The sequence below is a fragment of the Salvelinus fontinalis genome, chromosome 9, assembly GCF_029448725.1.
Source record: "Salvelinus fontinalis isolate EN_2023a chromosome 9, ASM2944872v1, whole genome shotgun sequence".
NCBI lineage: Eukaryota > Metazoa > Chordata > Actinopteri > Salmoniformes > Salmonidae > Salvelinus > Salvelinus fontinalis.
Genome location: NC_074673.1, coordinates 50,579,018 through 50,597,534, shown reverse-complemented (window position 1 = coordinate 50,597,534; position 18,517 = coordinate 50,579,018). Strand labels below are relative to the sequence as shown.

Sequence of the window (18,517 nt, the reverse complement as noted above, 5' to 3'; positions counted from 1 at the left end):
ATTAGCCAATAAGAGTCAGGCACATATGATTTCCTTGTTCACTACCAATCCCCATTCATCCCCTTTATTTTTATTTGATTTAAATCGCAAAATTGATACTGATAATATTGATCACAGAGTTCAATTAATCTAAATACAGTACAACAAACGTTATTTGTTGTGGGAAAAATATAAAATCACAGATATTAAAATAGTATGTATTATAATGTTCATTGCTTATTCATTACTATTGATAAATTGTGTTTTTCTTTCCAAACAAATGTTCTGTGTCAGATGATACAATACTTTTACATGTATTAATCACTACAGTATTTTAAACTAAGAGCCTGACAGAGTTGATTGATTTATGGAGTACAGACAACATCAAACAGGTTTTGATGAACGATGTAATAAGAGGTGAGAGATTACGTTCTAGAACGATTATACTGTTGTGACGTCACACATAGTAAAATACCATTTCGATTTATGACAAATGTGTGTTCTGTTGAAGGGAAAATTTCTGTCATTTTAAACTGCTTAGGTGAAATCATGTCAAACTGTTTTCGTTTTGCTTAGCTGAACGGTATTCATATAGACAAATGGGGACACAGGTAAGTAATATTAACAAGACTATTTCATGTTGTGAATTTATGGCCATCCAAATTGTCATATGAATGGCATTCTTTAAAAACTTTACTGTAAATTCAGGGTCTAATCACTGACAACAATTGCCGTAATTTGCATGGTCATTTTCCAGGAGCCCCCCTCCATGGATCTTCCCTCCTACAACAGCCATAATGAGAGGGACAAGTCAACCAATGAGAAGTTCCTTCCCAGAGCAGAGGCGGTCAGGTCCAAACTCATCCAGACCTTCTCTCTGCTGGACCAGTTACAGGAGGAGCAGAGAGGAAGCCCCAAATACTGCACCAATGATGTTTTAGGTAGCCCACAGTAATGCTTCCTATTTGGTCTGAATGAAACCGGCCTCAGTAGTTTTGAGATTAGAGGTGTTTGTATGTGAAAAGATTTGTAGAAGTATGTTTACTTCAGATGATTACACATTTTGGTCCTGCTTGGCCTACACTTTAAAATACAGGAATACTGTGATTTTATTGTGTGTATTGTTTTTAAGAAGGTATTGCTAAATAACAAGGATGCTATCTCGTGTCTGTCTCGTGTCTGTCTCGTGTCTGTCTCGTGTCTGTCTCGTGTCTGTCTCGTGTCTGTCTCGTGTCTGTCTCGTGTCTGTCTCGTGTCTGTCTGTCTGTGACAGACGAGGAGATCTACACCAGTCTGATGGGGAAGGACACACACCAGCTGGTGCGTTTCGATATCTCCCCCCAGAGGGGCAGCACCATCACCATGGACCGCCGTCGCCAGGGACGACTGGAGAACCTCCATGCCAACTATCCGCCCTTGAACATGTTTGCCCACTGGATTCTAGAGAGTATCCTTACACCCAGTCCTGAATGGAAAACCAAAGCCTAGGGTTTTAGTTGTACCTGTAAATGTAATGGAACTGCAATGGCGTAAAGCAATTAACCCTATAGATACAAGCCATTAAAAAAAAAACTTAACAAACTACCTATATATATATATGCTAATGACATTGGTGATAATTGCACGTATTAGAGATACGAAACAAAACACTTTGATCTTCATATAATTATGAAGATGAATTTTAAAAAATTAACTCCCCTAATATATGTATATTATTTTTTTTGGGGGGGGGGGGGGGTTCTACTACAGTGATGGACTTGAGACTCATGTATGTCTTTTTTGTTGTTTGGGCTCAAGAGTTTTTCAGTGCTTTTCATGATTTTTCATAGGAACATTACAAGTGAACAAGTGTTGTCTCAGGAAATAGCTTTGCACATATTTCTTTCAAGTGTACTGTGTACTTGACAAAATTCTCAAGGTAAAATATTTAGGAATATCATTGTCATCCTCATCATTCTGAACACCATTGTATTGGAGATACAAGCAGGTAAGAAATATCAAACTCTCTCATCATATCAATTCAATGTTAAATAATCATTAACACTTGTAATGCATTTTATTCCCATATTATTCCCATATTATTCCCATATGTCCACACGTCTATATTTCAAAGTGTACGGTCCGGGTCTGTTAGTGCTCCAGTCCCCCCTGTCCTAGTTAGCAACAGAGGACATGGAAAGCATGTTATTTCCCGTAGAAATGGTTGTGTGGTCAATGTAAGTAACCTAATTTATGTTCCTCTAACTCCCCTGAATACCACTGTCATTCCAGCGATAACTCTGTCAGCAGATAGGGGTTAGCTCGACCAGTGCAATTAGTTCTAATGTGAATTCCACAAATGGATACCCCCTCGGTTTTCAAATCAATTAGAGGGCTTGGGCTGTTGCACATGAACGTCATGTCAAAGATGGACCTTCTTGATTTCTGGGTGCATGACACATACCCTGATATTCTGTTTCTCACAAAGACCTGGCTCAGTGGTTTGATTATGAATAAGGACATTGGAATTGGGGATTACAACATCTTCAGGCGTGATATCCTGAAAAAAGAGTGAGGGGTGGCTATACATGTGAAATCAATGCATGTTCTCTAAGTGTCACTATCCACAAAAAGTGTGAGTGTTTGCTTATAGATGTGGCTTTATGCCAAAATACTAACTTGTTTGTAGCAGGGATTTACTGCCCTCCTGCTGCATTGACGGATGCTGTTGGTACTATTTCTGAGTATTTATAACATTTTATGTAATCTGAATTAGTTATGTTAGAAGATTTGAAACTGGATTGGCTTAACATGGCCTCTGATCATTTAAAGAATATTTGTCTGGACTATAACCTGACTCAACTAATCTCCAAACCTACACTGATTCATGTAAGAAATCCAGCAAAGTCCTCGCTGATTAACCTAATTAAGTAAGTGATGTTTTGCTAATGACATTGGTGATCATTGCACGTATTAGAGATACGAAACAAAACACTTTGATCTTCATATAATTCTGAAGATGAATTTTAAAAACTTAACTCCCCAAGTATCTCTTCAAGATACTACTGTATGTTTTGCTCTGAGCTTTCCTCTATCGGCTGCATGCCTGACCCTAAACTGGCTCTATAACTTTTTTCATCCATTTTTATACTGTGTCTCTGGCAGACAAACTGACTCGGTAGCTGATTGGGAGTGTTTCAGGCAATTGAGAAATAGATACACTTCCTTAATTAAGAAAGCTAAATCAAGCTGCTTTCTAAGTTCTATCTCAGACTCTGCTGGTGAGCCGTAACATTTTGGGAAAACAGTTAATGCACTGAAACGTGGAAATTCCTCCCCTTCCTCGCCTAAGCAAATCGTGTCAGACTGGCATCATTACTGAGAAAAATCAGATGAGCGATGCTTTTAATCAGCATTTTATCTCAGCGGGCTTTTAATTTGAAAGAAATGGTGGTTTAACTGATGCTGGTCAGTTAGTCGCCCAACCTCCAGTTGGCTCAATGAAAGATCAGTCAACTTCTACTGAATCTTTGTTTTAATTTCAACAACTTTCTACTGAGATGTGATTGACACCTTGCTTAAGATTAATGTAAAGAAAAATCCACTGGGGCTGATTTGCTTAATCCTTTCTTGCAGCATCTTTCTGCTACCCTGATTGCGGAATCATTGAAATATTTTGTTATCTTGGGTGCTATTCCTAGGGTTTGGAAGGCTGCCCATGCATACCATCTCAAAGGTGGTAACCCCTCCGACATTAATAACTATCATCCAATCTCTAAACTATTTTGCCTGGCAATTTAAAAAAAAATGTTTTTATCAACACAAAAGCTAGATCTTTCTTAGCTTCAAAATATATTCTAAGGTTTGCAGATGATTTATCTTTGCTTTAGCCAACTCATTGACTGTTGTTGGCTGGACAAGAAGCAGACCTGGCAACCTGACTATTCTTTCTGCCCAGAGTTGTTTGACAACATGGACCCCAAGCTGGAGATTGTGAAACTGGTTCTGGAAATGTTGGACTGGAGCATCCTGGCCATCTTCTTCCTGGAGATCCTATTGAAGTGGTTGGACAACTTCTGGAACTTCTGGAAAAGCACCTGGAATATCTTTGATTTTGCTGTTACCATGCTGGTAAGAGTCAAACCAGCAAAGAAATTAATAATGAGTTATCTCCATGTGAATGTACGGTAGATGTGATGTAGATAGATGCCTATATAACCTATATATATGTATATACACATACAGTGCCTTCAAAAAGTATTCAAACCCCTTGAAATGTTCCACATTTTGTTGTGTTACAGCCTGAATTTAAAATAGATTAAATTGAGATTTTGTGCCTACACACAATACCACATGTCAAAGTGGAATTATGTTTGTAGACATTTTTACAAATGCATAAAAAATGAAAAGCTGAAATGTCTTGAGTCAATAAGTATTCAATCCCTTTGTTATGGCAAGCCTAAATAAGTTAAGGAGTGAAAATGTGCTTAACAAGTCAATCAATCAAATGTATTTATTAATCCCTTTTTACATCAGCCGATGTCACAAAGTGCTATACAGAAACCCAGCCTAAAACCCCAAACAGCAAGCAATGCAGATGTAGAAGCACGGTGGCTTGGAAAAACTCCCTAGAAAGGCAGGAACCTAGGAAGAAACCTAGAGAGGAAGCATGCACTGAGGGGAGGCCAGTCCTCTTATGGCTGTGCCGGGTAGAGATAACAGTACATGACAAAGATGTTCAAATGTTCATAGATGACCAGCAGGGTCAAATAATAATAATCACAGTGGTTGTAGAGTGTGTAACAGGTCAGCATCTCAGGAGTAAATGCCAGTTGGCTTTTCATAGCCGATCATTCAGAGTTAGAGAGAGCAGGTGCGGTAGAGAGAGAGTCGAAAACAGCAGGTCCGGAACAAGGTAGCATGTCCGGTGAACAGGCCAGGGTTCCATAGCCGCAGGCAGAACAGTTGAGACTGAGGCAGCAGCACGACCAGGTGGACTGGGGACAGCAAGGAGTCATCAGGCCAGGTGGTCCTGAGGCATGGTGCTAGGGCTCTGGTCCTCCGAGAGAAGAGAGAGAGAGAATTAGAGGGAGCCTACTTAAATTCACACAGGACACCGGATAAGACAGGAGAAATACTCCAGAAATAACAGACTGACCCTAGCCCCCCGACACAAACTATTGCAGCATAATTACCGGAGGCTGAGACAGGACGGGTCAGGAGACACTGTGGCCCCGTCCGACTACACCCCCAGGAGAGGGCCAACCAGGCAGGATATAACCCCACCCACTTTGCCAAAGCACAGCCCCCACACCACTAGAGAGAACTTCAACCACCAACTTACTACCCGGAGACAAGGTATAGCCCACGAAGATCTCCCCCACGGCACGAACCCAAGGGGGGCGCCAACCCGGACAGGAAGATCACATCAGAGACTCAACCCACTCAAGTGACGCACCCCTCGTAGGGACGGCATGGAATTGCACCAGTAAGCTAGTGACTCAGCACCCATAATAGGGTTAGAGGCAGAGAATCCCAGTGGAGAGAGAGGAACCGGCTAGGCAGAGACAGCAAGGGTGGTTCTTCGCTCCAGTGCCTTTCCGTTCACCTTCACACCCCTGGGCCAGACTACACTCAATCATAGGACCTACTGAAGAGATTCGTTTTCAATAAAGATTTAAAGGTCGAGACAGAGTCTGCGTCTCTGCACCCTACCCCGCTGCCTGGCCTGCACCCTACCCTACACCCTACCCTGCTGCCTGGCCTTTACCCTACCCTGCTGCCTGGCCTTTACCCTACCCTGCTGCCTGGCCTGCACCCTACCCTGCTGCCTGGCCTACACCCTACCCTGCTGCCTGGCCTACACCCTACCCTGCTGCCTGGCCTACACCCTACCCTGCTGCCTGGCCTACACCCTATCTCATTGTGGAGCTAGAGGAGTTAGAAACCATACTAAGTTGCATGGACTCACTCTGTGTGTAATAGTGTTTAACATGATGTTGGAATGAACACCTCATCTCTGTACCCCACACATATAATTATCTGTAAGGTCCCTCAGTCGAGCAGTGAATTCTAAACACAGATTCAACCACAAACATCAGGGAGGTTTTCCAATGACGAATCAAAGATCAGGAAGGTTTTCCAATGCAGACGTTGAATATAGTTTTGAGCATGTTGAAGTTATGGTTTATCAATACACCCAGTAAGTACAAAGATACAGGCGTCCTTCCTAACTCAGTTGCCAGAGATGAAGGAAACTGCTCTGGGATTTCACCATGAGACCAATGGTGACTTTAAAACAGTTACAGAGTTTAATGGCTGTGATAAGAGAAAACTGAGGATGGATTAACAACATTGTAGTTAATCCACAATACTAACCTACAAAGCGTTATGTTTGGGGCAAATCCAATATAACACATTACTGAGTACCACTCTCCATATTTTCAAGCATAGTTGTGGCTGCATCATGTTATGGGTACGCTTGTAATCGTTAAGGACTGGGGAGTTTTTCAGAATAAAAAACAAAGCTGGATGGAGCTAAGCACAGGCAAAATCTTAGACGAACACCTGGTTCAGTCTTCTTTCCACCAGACACTGGGAGATGAATTCATATTTCACCAGGACAATAACCTAAAACACAAGTCCAAATCTACACTGGAGTTGCAGTGAATGTTTTATTTTTTTTATCCCCTTTTCTCCCCAATTTTTGTGGTATCCAATCGCTAGTAATTACTATCTTGTCTCATCGCTACAACTCCCGTACTGGCTCGGGAGAGACGAAGGTCGAAAGCCATGCGTCCTCCGAAGCACAACCCAAACAAGCCGCACTGCTTCTTAACACAGCGCGCCTCCAACCCGGAAGCCAGACTCACCAATGTGTCGGAGGAAACACCGTGCACCTGGCCCCCTTGGTTAGCGCGCACTGCGCCAGCGGCCGGCTGCGACAGAGCCTGGGCGCGAACCCAGAGACTCTGATGCAGTGCCCTAGACCACTGCGCCACCCGGGAGGCCCTCAAGTTACAGTTTTTGACTTAAAATCGTCTTGAAAATCTACAGCAAGACTTGAAAATGGCTGTCTAGCAATGATCAACAACCAACTTGACTTAGCTTATATCATTTTATATTGTGCAATCCAGGCGTGCAAAGCTCTTAGAGACTTACCCAGAAATACTATTTGCTGCCAAAGGCGATCCCATGTATTGACTCAGGGGTGTGGATACTTATGTAAATGAGATATTTCTGTATTTCATTTGAGATAAATGTGCAACAATTTCTAAAAACATGTTTTCACTTTGTCATTATGGGGTATTTTGTGTAGATGGGTGAGAATTTATTTTGTTGATATTTCATCCATTTTTAATTCAGGCTGTAACAACAAAATGGAATCCGTGAATGGATGTGAATACTTTCTGGAGGTACTGTACATACAAGTACAAATCCCAGTTACAGTACTCAGGTTACCTCTCTCCTCCCCCAGTCTGTTATACCAGAGATCGTGAAGGTCTTCAAAGGGGTGGACACTGACGACTTGGAGATTGTGGCACTCCTAAAGAAGTTCCGTATCCTCCGCTCCCTGAAAATTATTTCTAAATTCAGGCAGATCCGCCTTATCGTGTTGGCCATCTCCAAAGCTTTCAAGGTAGGGAACCAACCATAGAAATACAGTATAATTGTTCATTCTATGTCTATGGATCCAACAGTTTTACACTCCCACTGTATTGGTGTCAGCATTTATTGTGCACTTAGAGACTGAGTGATACAGACTTTGGGAGTGGGACAAACATGAATGACACATTTTTCAAAGGTGCGTGTGCACGAAAAGGACTCAACCTTGCACGCCAGTTCTCGCAAAGGCATTTATCCATTTGAACTTGACAGGAAAGTGTGAGTATCTCCACATACAGCTCAGCTCATGCATACGCTCAACTTCTAGTGGTTGATCAATTGTATTGCAAGCAAATATTGTTATTTTGTGGGAAATGGAAGTGTGTGAGGCACGGGAAATATAAAAATAGTAGACTAATAAAAACATTAAAAGGTAGGCCTAATGATAAAACATGCATTTGCTGTAAGTATATTGCATAGCAGCAATTAGCCTAATATGTTTATTTTACTTGTGTTATATAGACCTAAATCATAATCGTATTGCAGGGCATCTCTCCTTTCTGACATGACTGGTTTATTTCCTCTACACATCAAATTAGGCTAACATTTATCCATCGCTCAATCAATAGCCCGAGTATGCTCGAAAGTAATTAGTAGCCTACTTAGAATAATTGTGTGATAAGAGAGTGACATCATGGCCTGTAATCTCAGTTTATCCCAAGGCTGTATAATTTATTTTGAAATTGTTCAAAATGGCAATCAATCCTCCAGAATGTGCGGCCAGTATTTGGCAGTCGCTATAGATGGCATGCATTTTTGGTTTGAAAAAGTCACAGCCCAGTTCCAACATGTCCAAATTATACAGCAAATGAGAGCGTTTTTGTCAACACAAAAGGTGAATGGATGACGTTTTTCAGGCTGGTATGTGTCTGATTTATCAATGAAAACATGTGTGTATGTTGTGTGTGACAGTTTGAATCCCAATAATTTGTTGTGCGCTAAAATCCTAGAATCTCCACGTACGCCAGATTTTAGTGATACATTTACACAGGGTTGATAAATGAGGCCCCAGGCAGGTAACATGGTCAACTTCTAGCCATACTATTATCACATGACTGCCAAGCACTTCTGGACATCAGATTGACAGTTACTAACCTCGATTTCAACTTAAAATACGACTTCAACTCAGACTCAGCTGTTCCACTGCTCATACTGGACCATATTTCTTTGTTCCATGGGCTACCAAAACGCTGCAGGCGTAAACGCGGGAGACGAGGTGGAGTCCTGGTGAAATTGAGGCGAAGAGAAAAACTGAAAAGCGTTCCGGTCTGTTCTATTGGCAAATGTCTAGTCACTCGAGAATAAGATGGATGAGCTTCGTTCCAGAGTCTCCTATTATAGAAACTTTAAAAGCTGCAATATATGTCTTACTGAAATATCACATTTACTTAAGTATTCAGACCCTTTATTCAGTACTTTGTTGAAGCACCTTTTGGCAGCGATTACAGTCTTCTTGGGTATGACGCTACAAGCGTGGCACTGTATTTGGGGAGTTTCTCCCATTCCTCTCTGCAGATCCTCTCAAGCTCTGTCAGGTTGGATGGGGAGCATCACTGCTCAGCTATTTTCAGGGATGTTCGATCTGGTTCAAGTCCGGGCTCTGGCTGGGACACTCAAGGACTTTCAGAGAATTGTCCCAAAAGCCATTCCTGCATTGTCTTGGCTGTGTGCTTAGGGTCATTGTCCTGTTGGAAGGTGAACCTTCGCCCCAGTCTGAGGTCCTGAGCAGGTTTTCATCAAGGATATCTCTGTACTTTGCTCCATTCAACTTTCCCTCAATCCTGACAAGTCTCCCAGTCCCTGCCACTAAAAAACATCCCCACAGCACACCGTAGGGATGGCGCCAGGTTTCCAGAGAATCTGTTTCTCATGGTCTGAAAGTTCTTCAAGTGCCTTTTGGGAAACTTCAAGCAGGCTTTCATGTCCCTTTTACTGAGGAGTGGCTTCTGTCTGGCCATTCTACCATAAATACCTGATTGGTGAAATTCTGCAGAGATGGTTGTCCTTCTGGAAGGTTCTCCCATCTCCACAGAGGAACTCTAGAGCTCTGTCAGGGTGACCATCTGGTTCTTGGTCACCTCCCTGACCAAGGCCCTTCTCCCCCGATTTCTCAGTTTGGCTAGCCGGCCAGCTCTAGGAAGAGTCTTGGTGGATCAAAATGTATTTAATTGAAGAATGATGCAGGCCACTGTGCTCTTGATGATCTTCAATGCTGCAGAAAAGTTTTGCTACCCTTCCCCAGAGATGTGCCTCGACCCAATCCCATGTCTTGGAGCTCTACGTACAATTCCTTCGACCTCATGGCTTGGTTTTTGCTCTGACATGCAACTGTGGGACCTTACATAGACAGGTGTGTGCCTTTCCAAATTAATTGATGACAGGTGGATTCCAATCAAGTTGTAGAAACATCTCAAGGATGATCAATGGAAACAGGATGCACCTGAGATCAATTGAATTTCATAGCAAAGGGTCTAAATACTTATAGATACTAAATAAGGTATCTGTTTTTTATTTGTAATACATTTGCAAAAAAAATCTAAAAACCTATTTTTGCTTTGTCATTATGGGGGGATTTAATCAATTTTAGAACAAGGCTGTAGCAAAATGTGGAAAAAGTCAAGGGGTTTGAATACTTTCCGAATGCACTGCACATACCATATACACACTCTATAACTAGTGCGCTGAGTGTCGGGAAGCAAGTTCATGAAGTGAGTGTTTCAATAAATAAACGCAACTAAATACAAAACAAGAAACACAAACAACACAGCAACATGACACTGGAACAGAAACAATAACGCCTGGGGAAGGAACCAAACGAAGTGACATATATAGGGAAGGTAATCAGGGAAGTGATGGAGTCCAGGTGAGTCTGATGATGCACAGGTGCACGTAACGATGGTGACAGGTGTGCGCCATAACGAGCAGCCTGGTGACCTAGAGGCCAGAGAGGGAGCACACACTACACATTCACTACACACGGATACCGACACAACACAAACACACACTCTTTATTTTACTCATATTATTATCTATCCGGATGCCTAGTAGCTTTACCCTGCCTTTAGGTACCTACACTATATATACAAAATGTGGACACCCCTTGAAATGAGTGAATTTGGCTATTTCAGTCACACCAGTTGCTAACAGGACTATAAAATCGAGCACACAACCATGCAATTTCCATAGACAAACATTGTCAGTAGAATGGCCTCACTGAAAAGCTCAGGGACTTAAACGTGGCACCATCATAGGATGCCACCTTTCCAACAAGTCAGTTCGCCAAATTTCTGCCCCGCTAGAGCTGTCCCGCTCAACTGTAAGTGCTGTTATTGTGAAGTGGAAACATCTAGGAGCAACAACGGATCAGCAGCGAAGTGGTAGGCCACACAAGCTCACAGAACAGAACCCCTGAGTGCTGAAACACGTAACGCGTAAAACTTGTCTGTCCTCGGTTGCAGCACTCACTACCCAGGTCCAAACTGCTTCTGGAAGCAACGTCAGCACAAGAACTGTTTGTCGGGAGCTTCATGAAATGGATTTCCATGGCCGAGTAGCCTCACACAAGCCTAAGATCACCATGTTCAATACCAAGCTTCCCCTGTAGTGGTATAAAGCTTGCCGCCATTGGACTCTGGAGCAGTGGAAATGCATTCTGTGGAGTGATGAATCACGCTTCACCATCTGGCAGTCTGACGGGCTAATCTGTGTTTGGCAGATGCCAGGAAAACGCTACCTGCCCCAATGCATAGTGCCAACTGTAAAGTTTAATGGAGGTGGAATAATGGTCTGGGGCTGTTTCTCATGGTTCGGGCTAGGCCCCTTAGTTCCAGTGAAGGGAAATCTTAACACTACAGCATACAATGACATTCTATCTGTACTCCCAACTTTGTGGCAACAGTTTGGGGAAGGCTCTTTCCTGTTTCAGCATGACAATGCCCTGTATACAGAGTGAGATCCATACAGAAATAGCTTGTCGAGATCGGTGGGGAAGAACTTGACTGGCCTGCACAGAGCCCTGACCTGAACCCTATCGAACACCTTTGGGATGAATTAGAACACCGACTGCAAGCCAGGCCTAATCGGCCAACATCAGTGCCCGACCTCACTAATGCTCTTGTGGCTGAATGGAAGCAAGTCCCCGCAGCAATGTTCCAACATCTAGTTGAAAGCCTTTCCAGAAGAGTGGAGGCTGTTATAGCAGAAAAGGGGGATTAACTCCATATTAATGCCCATGATTTTGGAATGAGATGTTTGACGAGCAGGTGTCCACATACTTTTGGTCATGTAGTGTATTTACCTCAAATACATCATACCTCTGCACATTAATCTGGTACTGGTACTCCCTGTATATAGCTCCATTCTTGTGTATTTTATTTTATTCCTCGTGTTAGTTACTATTTTATATTATTATTTTTAAAGGTTCGTAAGCAAGCGTTTCACTGTAAAGTCAATACCAGTTGTATTCGGCGAATGTAATACATATGATTTGATTAGTCCTACCTGTATACATGGGTGGTCCTTTTGTGACCTCATGGGACATAGAAATGGTCCCACTGTTATGAAGTGCCTCTATTCTATACTATTCTACTGAAGGATGACATGACATCTCTGTGTGTTTACAGTCTATGACCTTCATCTTCTTACTGCTGCTGGTGTTTGCTTATATCTTCGCTGTGGTTGGAGTCATCCTGTTCGAGAGTTACACGCGCTCCAACGTCGAGGGCCTGGTCTACAACATGAACTTTAAGTGTGTGACATTTGCTCTTACTATGAAAGCTTGATTTCTTTGGAAGTATTTAACAGGAGTATTTCTCTCATTCTCAGTTATGATAATATGATATTAATGTGAACAGTGGTCATTGAGAAACATCACATTTTCCTAAATCGCACACATTTTAAGAAGGCTTCAAAAGTAGAATGCAAACACTTGATATTACATTACAGATAAGGTTAGAGTCCAACCGGTCAGAATCCATTTCCGTTACGGAACAAAACCTACAGCCATGTTACATCTTTGAAGATTTTTGACACGTTTTCATGAACTTTCATCATCTCCCAGAGATATCTACAACTCCTTCATCACCCTCTTCATCCTCTTCACCATGGATCACTGGTACGCTCTGCTCGCAGACACCCGCAAAGTTCCAGAACTGAACAAAACCATATGTGGCCTATACATCATCCTCTGGCTCCTCATAGGCTCCTTCGTATTCCGCAATATCTTCGTGGGTATTATGGGTAGGTACTTCCCTGTAATGCTTTAATAAAGAGCATCCATTTAGCTATGTCATTTTCTTTCTTTTTTTGACTTTTTGACTCAGACTTGTCTGTTTGTGGGTTTTTATCTTTTATCTAGATATTTCACATTAAAATGGAAATTTAAAAAAGATTTCTAACTGATATAAACGGCTTTATATCATACTGTTCCAATGTCCATACTCCTTGCATAAATACTACTGGGCATGCAGTCTAAGTGGTATGCTAATGTGATAATGCTCAGATTTTTTACCTAATTGTCTGTTTCCTTTTTGTCCGTCCAGTGAATAACTTCCAGGCCATCCGGAGTGACCTCTCTAAAGAGGTACACCAGATTGAGATCCAGGCCAAAGCTGATCTCTTTAAAGCTGAGATCATAAAGAGGTGAGTGTGGAGATGTTCTATTGGATTCTTCAGACCGGCGTGATTGGCGAATAAGATGTAACGTTACAAGTAAAGAAATGAAACATTATTATCCTTTTCAAGATAGAATGTCTTTGATGTTGATGTTCACCATTACTTGCTGGGCCAATAGAAACTAACCAATATATTACCTTTGTTTCGATAAAATATGTTGATGTCATTGAAATGTCTTTTGACAAATACCGTGAAAAATGTATGTTTTTGCTTTTCTTTTTGTAGGAGGATAAGTCATTCGAAATTTGCCGGGTAAGACAGTTTCTTATAACCTTTAATGTGTGTTCTCGTCCCTGTCATACCATAAAATGTATAAAACAATTTGATGTCGACACAATTGCATTAATTTCATTTAAATTCACAATTGAAAAAAGTTCAGGTTAGGTCTAATATATTCAAATATACATTTAGGCTGAGCAAAGTGGCAGAGGATGGTGAAGAGTCATTTTCCACTGAGGATCTACTAAAGTTTACAAGATGTAATATTCCAGAAAAAGGTGGGTTCTTTTCAAACCTAACCACCAATGGGACACCGTAATATACTCATCATACTTTGAATAGGGACCATTTCTTTGCAATCCTTGAATGAGACAAAATAGCCATTTATTTTGTCACAGAACAAAGAACATTCTAAGAACCTTACGTTTTTTAGAGCTGAGAGGTTAGAGGTTGTGCTATGGTTATTTTGCATACAACCTTCCCACAGCGTTGTGAATGGTGCAGGATAGTTGCTTGGCTTTGGAACATTCTCAGCACATTTAAGGAACTTGACAAAAAAAACTTTCTTTCATTACTTTAACAGAACGATTCCTAAAAGTTCACACATGGTTACATTTAATTACATTTTGATAGTATTCTGAGAACGTTCTCTAAATGGTTTGACATTGGGAATGTTCTCAAATTGTTTCATGTTAAGAAACAACGGTCTTCTGTGGGAATTTCAGTACGTCAGCATAACGTTTCTTACAGGTTTCCTCATGGTTCTATTTAAAGTCATGTTCTTAAATTGTTCAGAGAACTTTAAGAAACAACAATCTTTTGTGGGAATTTCAGTACCGAACATTCTGCACAAGTTCCCATGTGGTTCTATTTAATTTAATATTTTGACTACATTCTGGGAACATTCTCAAAAACGGTGTAACTTAAGCAATGTTCTCAGAACTTTCGGAGAATGTATGGTTCTCTTTTATGTCCGTTCTTGGTAATATTCTAAATGTTACCAAAAACATCACCATCAATAAGCTCTAAATTCTGTTCTCAGAACATGAAGGAAACTTTCCAGAAAAACCACAGAAACTTAAGTAACTTTCAGAGAACACTCTAAGAATGTTATTTACATATACATTCCATTCTCAGCGTCAACAAAACTCTCTAATCCTCCATCTTGTTAAGGGTGTGCAAGATCACACCTACTGTAATTGTTGGCAAACTTTCACTAATAACTTAACAAATCTTTCATAACATTTAGAGAATGTTCTCAGAATGTTATTTAATTACCTTCAAATAAACTATAATTTCCGTTCTCAGAGTTAATAATACCTCCCAGAAACTCAAGTGAAATGTTCTCAGAATGTCCCTGCAACCCAAAAAATAAATGTTCCCATAACAGTCTGGAATGTTTGGTTTTGTTCTAAGAACGTAAAAAAAAAAAAAAGTTCAGTTTTACCCGTCAGGAAACTTAGGGCTCCGTTCCTGGGAACCAATCTGAAACCAAAAACACACGTTCCCACAACTTCCAAGGAACCAAATGTGTGTCAAAATGTCGGTGATACCCAATAAATCATAGGGAGTACATTTGGAGTGTGTGATTATATTTGGTACAGTACATCAATTCTGTTAAGAATTACAGTGAACATACCAACATGCCCTGGACACTGAGATCTCATTACTACGATGCACTCTAAAAGAGTAGTCTGAGCCATCCGGGTCATCATAAAGGCACCAAACTTAAAACAAACTGAAACAGAGAGGGTATCCCTGGACTCGTTTTCTGCTGCATTTTTCTGTTTCATGCCCTAATTAACTGATTTCCTCGTATTATCCCTCTCTGTTAGACTGGGAGTCGTACGTGGAGGAGAACATGAAGGTGATGCAGGAGCAAGAGGAGGACGAGAAGGTCATCTGGCCCCGGGATTCCCTTTTCAGGTACTTTGAGCTGCTGGAGATGCTCCAGCACAACCTGGACGAGAGGAAGAGACTGCAGAACTTGGCAGGTAAGTAATCACACAGAGTAGTAGTAGTAGTAGTCCCCTCCCGGACTATATTTAGATGGGGGAAGAGACTAAAAGGTTTTGCTCGGGGGGTGAGGGCCCCCCAACCAAATCTCTCGTAGGGTCCTCCAAAAGGCGAGAGGTGGCACTGAGCGCAGATGAAGGAGATGAGATAGGGAGAGGAAACCACTTGAGACTATGCACTTTGCAATAGTCTTGATAGCCGAGACTAGTAGAAATGAGTCTGAACTATTGTAACAACAGCTCCCTTCTGAATAGGTTTCTTGGGTTTTTGTCAGATACCTTGATCATGTAATAAGTATGCCTCATTTTAGAACCTCATTGTAAAGTACATAATAGACACAGTAGACCTACAGTATGTTTGAGTCAAAAAAATCTCTCTCTCTCTTTCTCTCTGTCTGTCTCTCTGTCACTCCCCCTACTCTCTCTGTCTTCTCTGACACAGCTCAGGCGTTGCTTAACCTGCACGACTCATAGGACCCCACATCGACATCTATTCAGAAGAGCCACCATATTTTGGAAGAAAATAAAACATGTTTTTTTCTTCCCAGTATTGTCAGTGTCCATGTTCAATTAGTCATCTAGTTTACCCTTGAGAAGTAAAGCTGATGTGGAGGGCAGAGAGAGCCAACGACAGCCTGGTTGAACCATACTGAATGCTGCGCACACCGTTGTTTTACTTCACCTCAGTTTGGATGCCAGGCTAAGGCAATGAGGTCAAATATATTTATTCCTAGTAGTAGTCAACTTGAATGGTCTCACAGTTCCACCCAATATGTAATAGGGGGCACTCTTACACAGTGTCACTGAGCCCTCTGGGAGGTCATACACTGTGTACACCACAGTTCTCCTTAAGATTATTCCCTACAATCTTAGATTGACATGTGACATCTTAGACACATCGAGGTTACATTGGTACTGTCCTACGCTGTCCTATGCAAAAGAAGGCTACATTAAGTGCTCAGCGCAGGGGCTACTCTCAAAGTAGTCAAGAAATGGCTGCCAGACCTTAGAAAACTTTTTAAAGGAGCCACGGGTGGAATATTTTACCTTCTCTAGTTTGAGATGGGCCATAACATCACTAACCCAGTTTAAGATGGGCCATAACGTTCCTAACTCAGTGAGCATGCGATGGCAGGGTATCGGATTTCCACTTAAAAAGGAATAAGTGGGCTATGGCCTCTGCTTGGGTAATGCAGAAAGTAATCCCTTCGGGAGCACCTCAATAATAGGGACAAAAGGGAGTTGGGGAAATGTTCTTATTGCATATATATGAGAAAGTCTCAAAGATAGAGGACCAGAATGGACCTGGTGTCGGGCATGACCAGTACATGTGATACAGAGTGGCGGTTGGCTGATGGCATCTAGAGTAGGTTGGGTCTATTTCTGTTTACAATCTGGCAGGTCTACTCCTGCAAACGTGTAGGCGATTAAATACTTAAACTGTAGTAACTCATGTCTAATGCAGATAGAGGATGAGTGTATCCTGTCAATTGCAGAATGCCAGGTGATATCGGAGATCTCGATTCCAAACTCTTCCTCCCATGAACGATTTACGTGGTCTGGCAGCCATTTCTCGATTACTTTGAGAGTAACCTCTGCTCTGAGGACTTAATGTCGCCTTGTTTTATAAAAATGTTATATTGTCCACCAGCTATTGCATAGGATAGTACCTAGTACATAGGATGTGTCTCTTGACCTTAAAGCCTATCTGATCGGCGGGGTATTATTGTAGGCATAACCGCTTCTAGTCGGATAGCCAGAGCCTTAGTAAGTATATCTTACCGAGGTAAAGCCAGTTTCAGGTTGGATATTCGCCTGTAGTTTTCCTTACGTCCACCAACAACAGTTAGGGACCGTCAACATAGTGACAAATAAAATAAAATAAATCTAATTTCAATAGCTCTTTAACCATTACACCTAACACTTTCAAAACTGGTTGTAGCTAACCCGATAGCATAGACACACATTGCACACCCTTTAGTTAGTCCATTTTCATCTCATATAGTTTTACATGAATTTTTCAAATTTGCAATAGCTCCTTGGTCATGTCAATTACACACCTAAGAAGCGTGCAGTGGATATACACCCATATTGCATAACCTCTCGTCATGTCTCTTCTATATTGTTGTACATTAATATTAGTTTGACAATTAGGGGGTTCAGTCCAGTGTTGTTTACCCTTTTCTTTAATATTTATCTACAATAATTGGTAGTTCTTAGTACTTATTTTCCCAGTTTTTTATTTTCCCCACAGTATTTAACAGCGGTACACAATAGGAGAGAGACAGATAATAACTCCGTTCGTCGTTAATATCAACCATAAAGGAAAAGGGCAAAGTACGAGAGTCATGCTATTAATTGTCCAAAGCAGGGATGGGGAGTGAGCTAGTGAGGTAGGCTGCAGTGGGTTTGCTGGTCAATACATATACTGAACATGTAACCACAGTAATGGTGGGCAGTAAATCAATGAATAAAAATGGAATATTGACAAATGAAACAGAAATTGTAAACCTTTAATCTTTTCCAACATGTCAACAGACATTTAACTACAATTAAGTACAAACCATTTCACAGTGTTAACTTTCTCTTTATCTCTGGTTGATGTTCATTTCAGAGCCTCTTCAGTATGGATGGGGTATAGCATACATTTTCAACAACAAAGACAGCACTTCCAGTTTGTGTTCTTTACTCTGTTGAACTCTTTAGTCTTCATTCCTAGTTACAGCACATGGAACCACCGTTGGCATGCAAAACATTCAATCTAAAACAAGACAAAGCGTAACGCGTTATAAATAATATCAAATATCAATGCAGTATGACGAATTAGCCATCCATTGTGTTATATCATAAATTGTCTGACATGCTGTCACTGTTGTCAAAAGATTCTAAACATGTTAAATAAAGTTACTAACCCAGTCAGTCTTTGGGCCACATCCAGGTTCTTTATCAGAGGCACACATGAAGCAGTTGTTGGCTTTGTTGAACTC

General features: G+C 41.3%; 1 protein-coding gene across 2 annotated transcripts; it reads left to right on the top strand.

The window, feature by feature from the left end:
* The first annotated feature begins 101 nt into the window (after window positions 1–101).
* LOC129861798 (cation channel sperm-associated protein 2-like) lies at window positions 102–16,484 on the top strand. 2 transcript variants are annotated; one of them, XM_055932950.1, is made up of 13 exons: window positions 102–590; window positions 737–920; window positions 1,253–1,426; window positions 1,898–1,966; window positions 3,917–4,089; window positions 7,436–7,597; window positions 12,246–12,370; window positions 12,683–12,861; window positions 13,164–13,263; window positions 13,522–13,548; window positions 13,708–13,793; window positions 15,351–15,509; window positions 15,973–16,484. In XM_055932950.1, the coding sequence occupies exons 1-13, from the start codon at window positions 579–581 to the stop codon at window positions 16,002–16,004; spliced, it is 1,482 nt and encodes a 493-aa protein (XP_055788925.1). In that variant the 5' UTR covers window positions 102–578; the 3' UTR covers window positions 16,005–16,484. The 2 variants fall into 2 exon arrangements, with proteins under 2 accessions (XP_055788925.1, XP_055788924.1); XM_055932949.1 differs by lacking the exon at window positions 102–590 and having other exon boundaries at window positions 722–920.
* Window positions 16,485–18,517: the final 2,033 nt, after the last annotated feature.

What these genes read in the sequence shown, in the direction of transcription:
- LOC129861798 (XM_055932949.1), top strand. Translation starts at nt 722, where the DNA reads ATGGTCATTTTCCAGGAGCCCCCCTCCATGGATCTTCCCTCCTACAAC. An exon ending in GTCTACAACATGAACTTTAA is followed by an intron (nt 12,371 to 12,682) that starts GTGTGTGACATT and finishes ATCATCTCCCAG; the next exon opens with AGATATCTACAACTCCTTCA. An exon ending in TATCTTCGTGGGTATTATGG is followed by an intron (nt 12,862 to 13,163) that starts GTAGGTACTTCC and finishes TTGTCCGTCCAG; the next exon opens with TGAATAACTTCCAGGCCATC.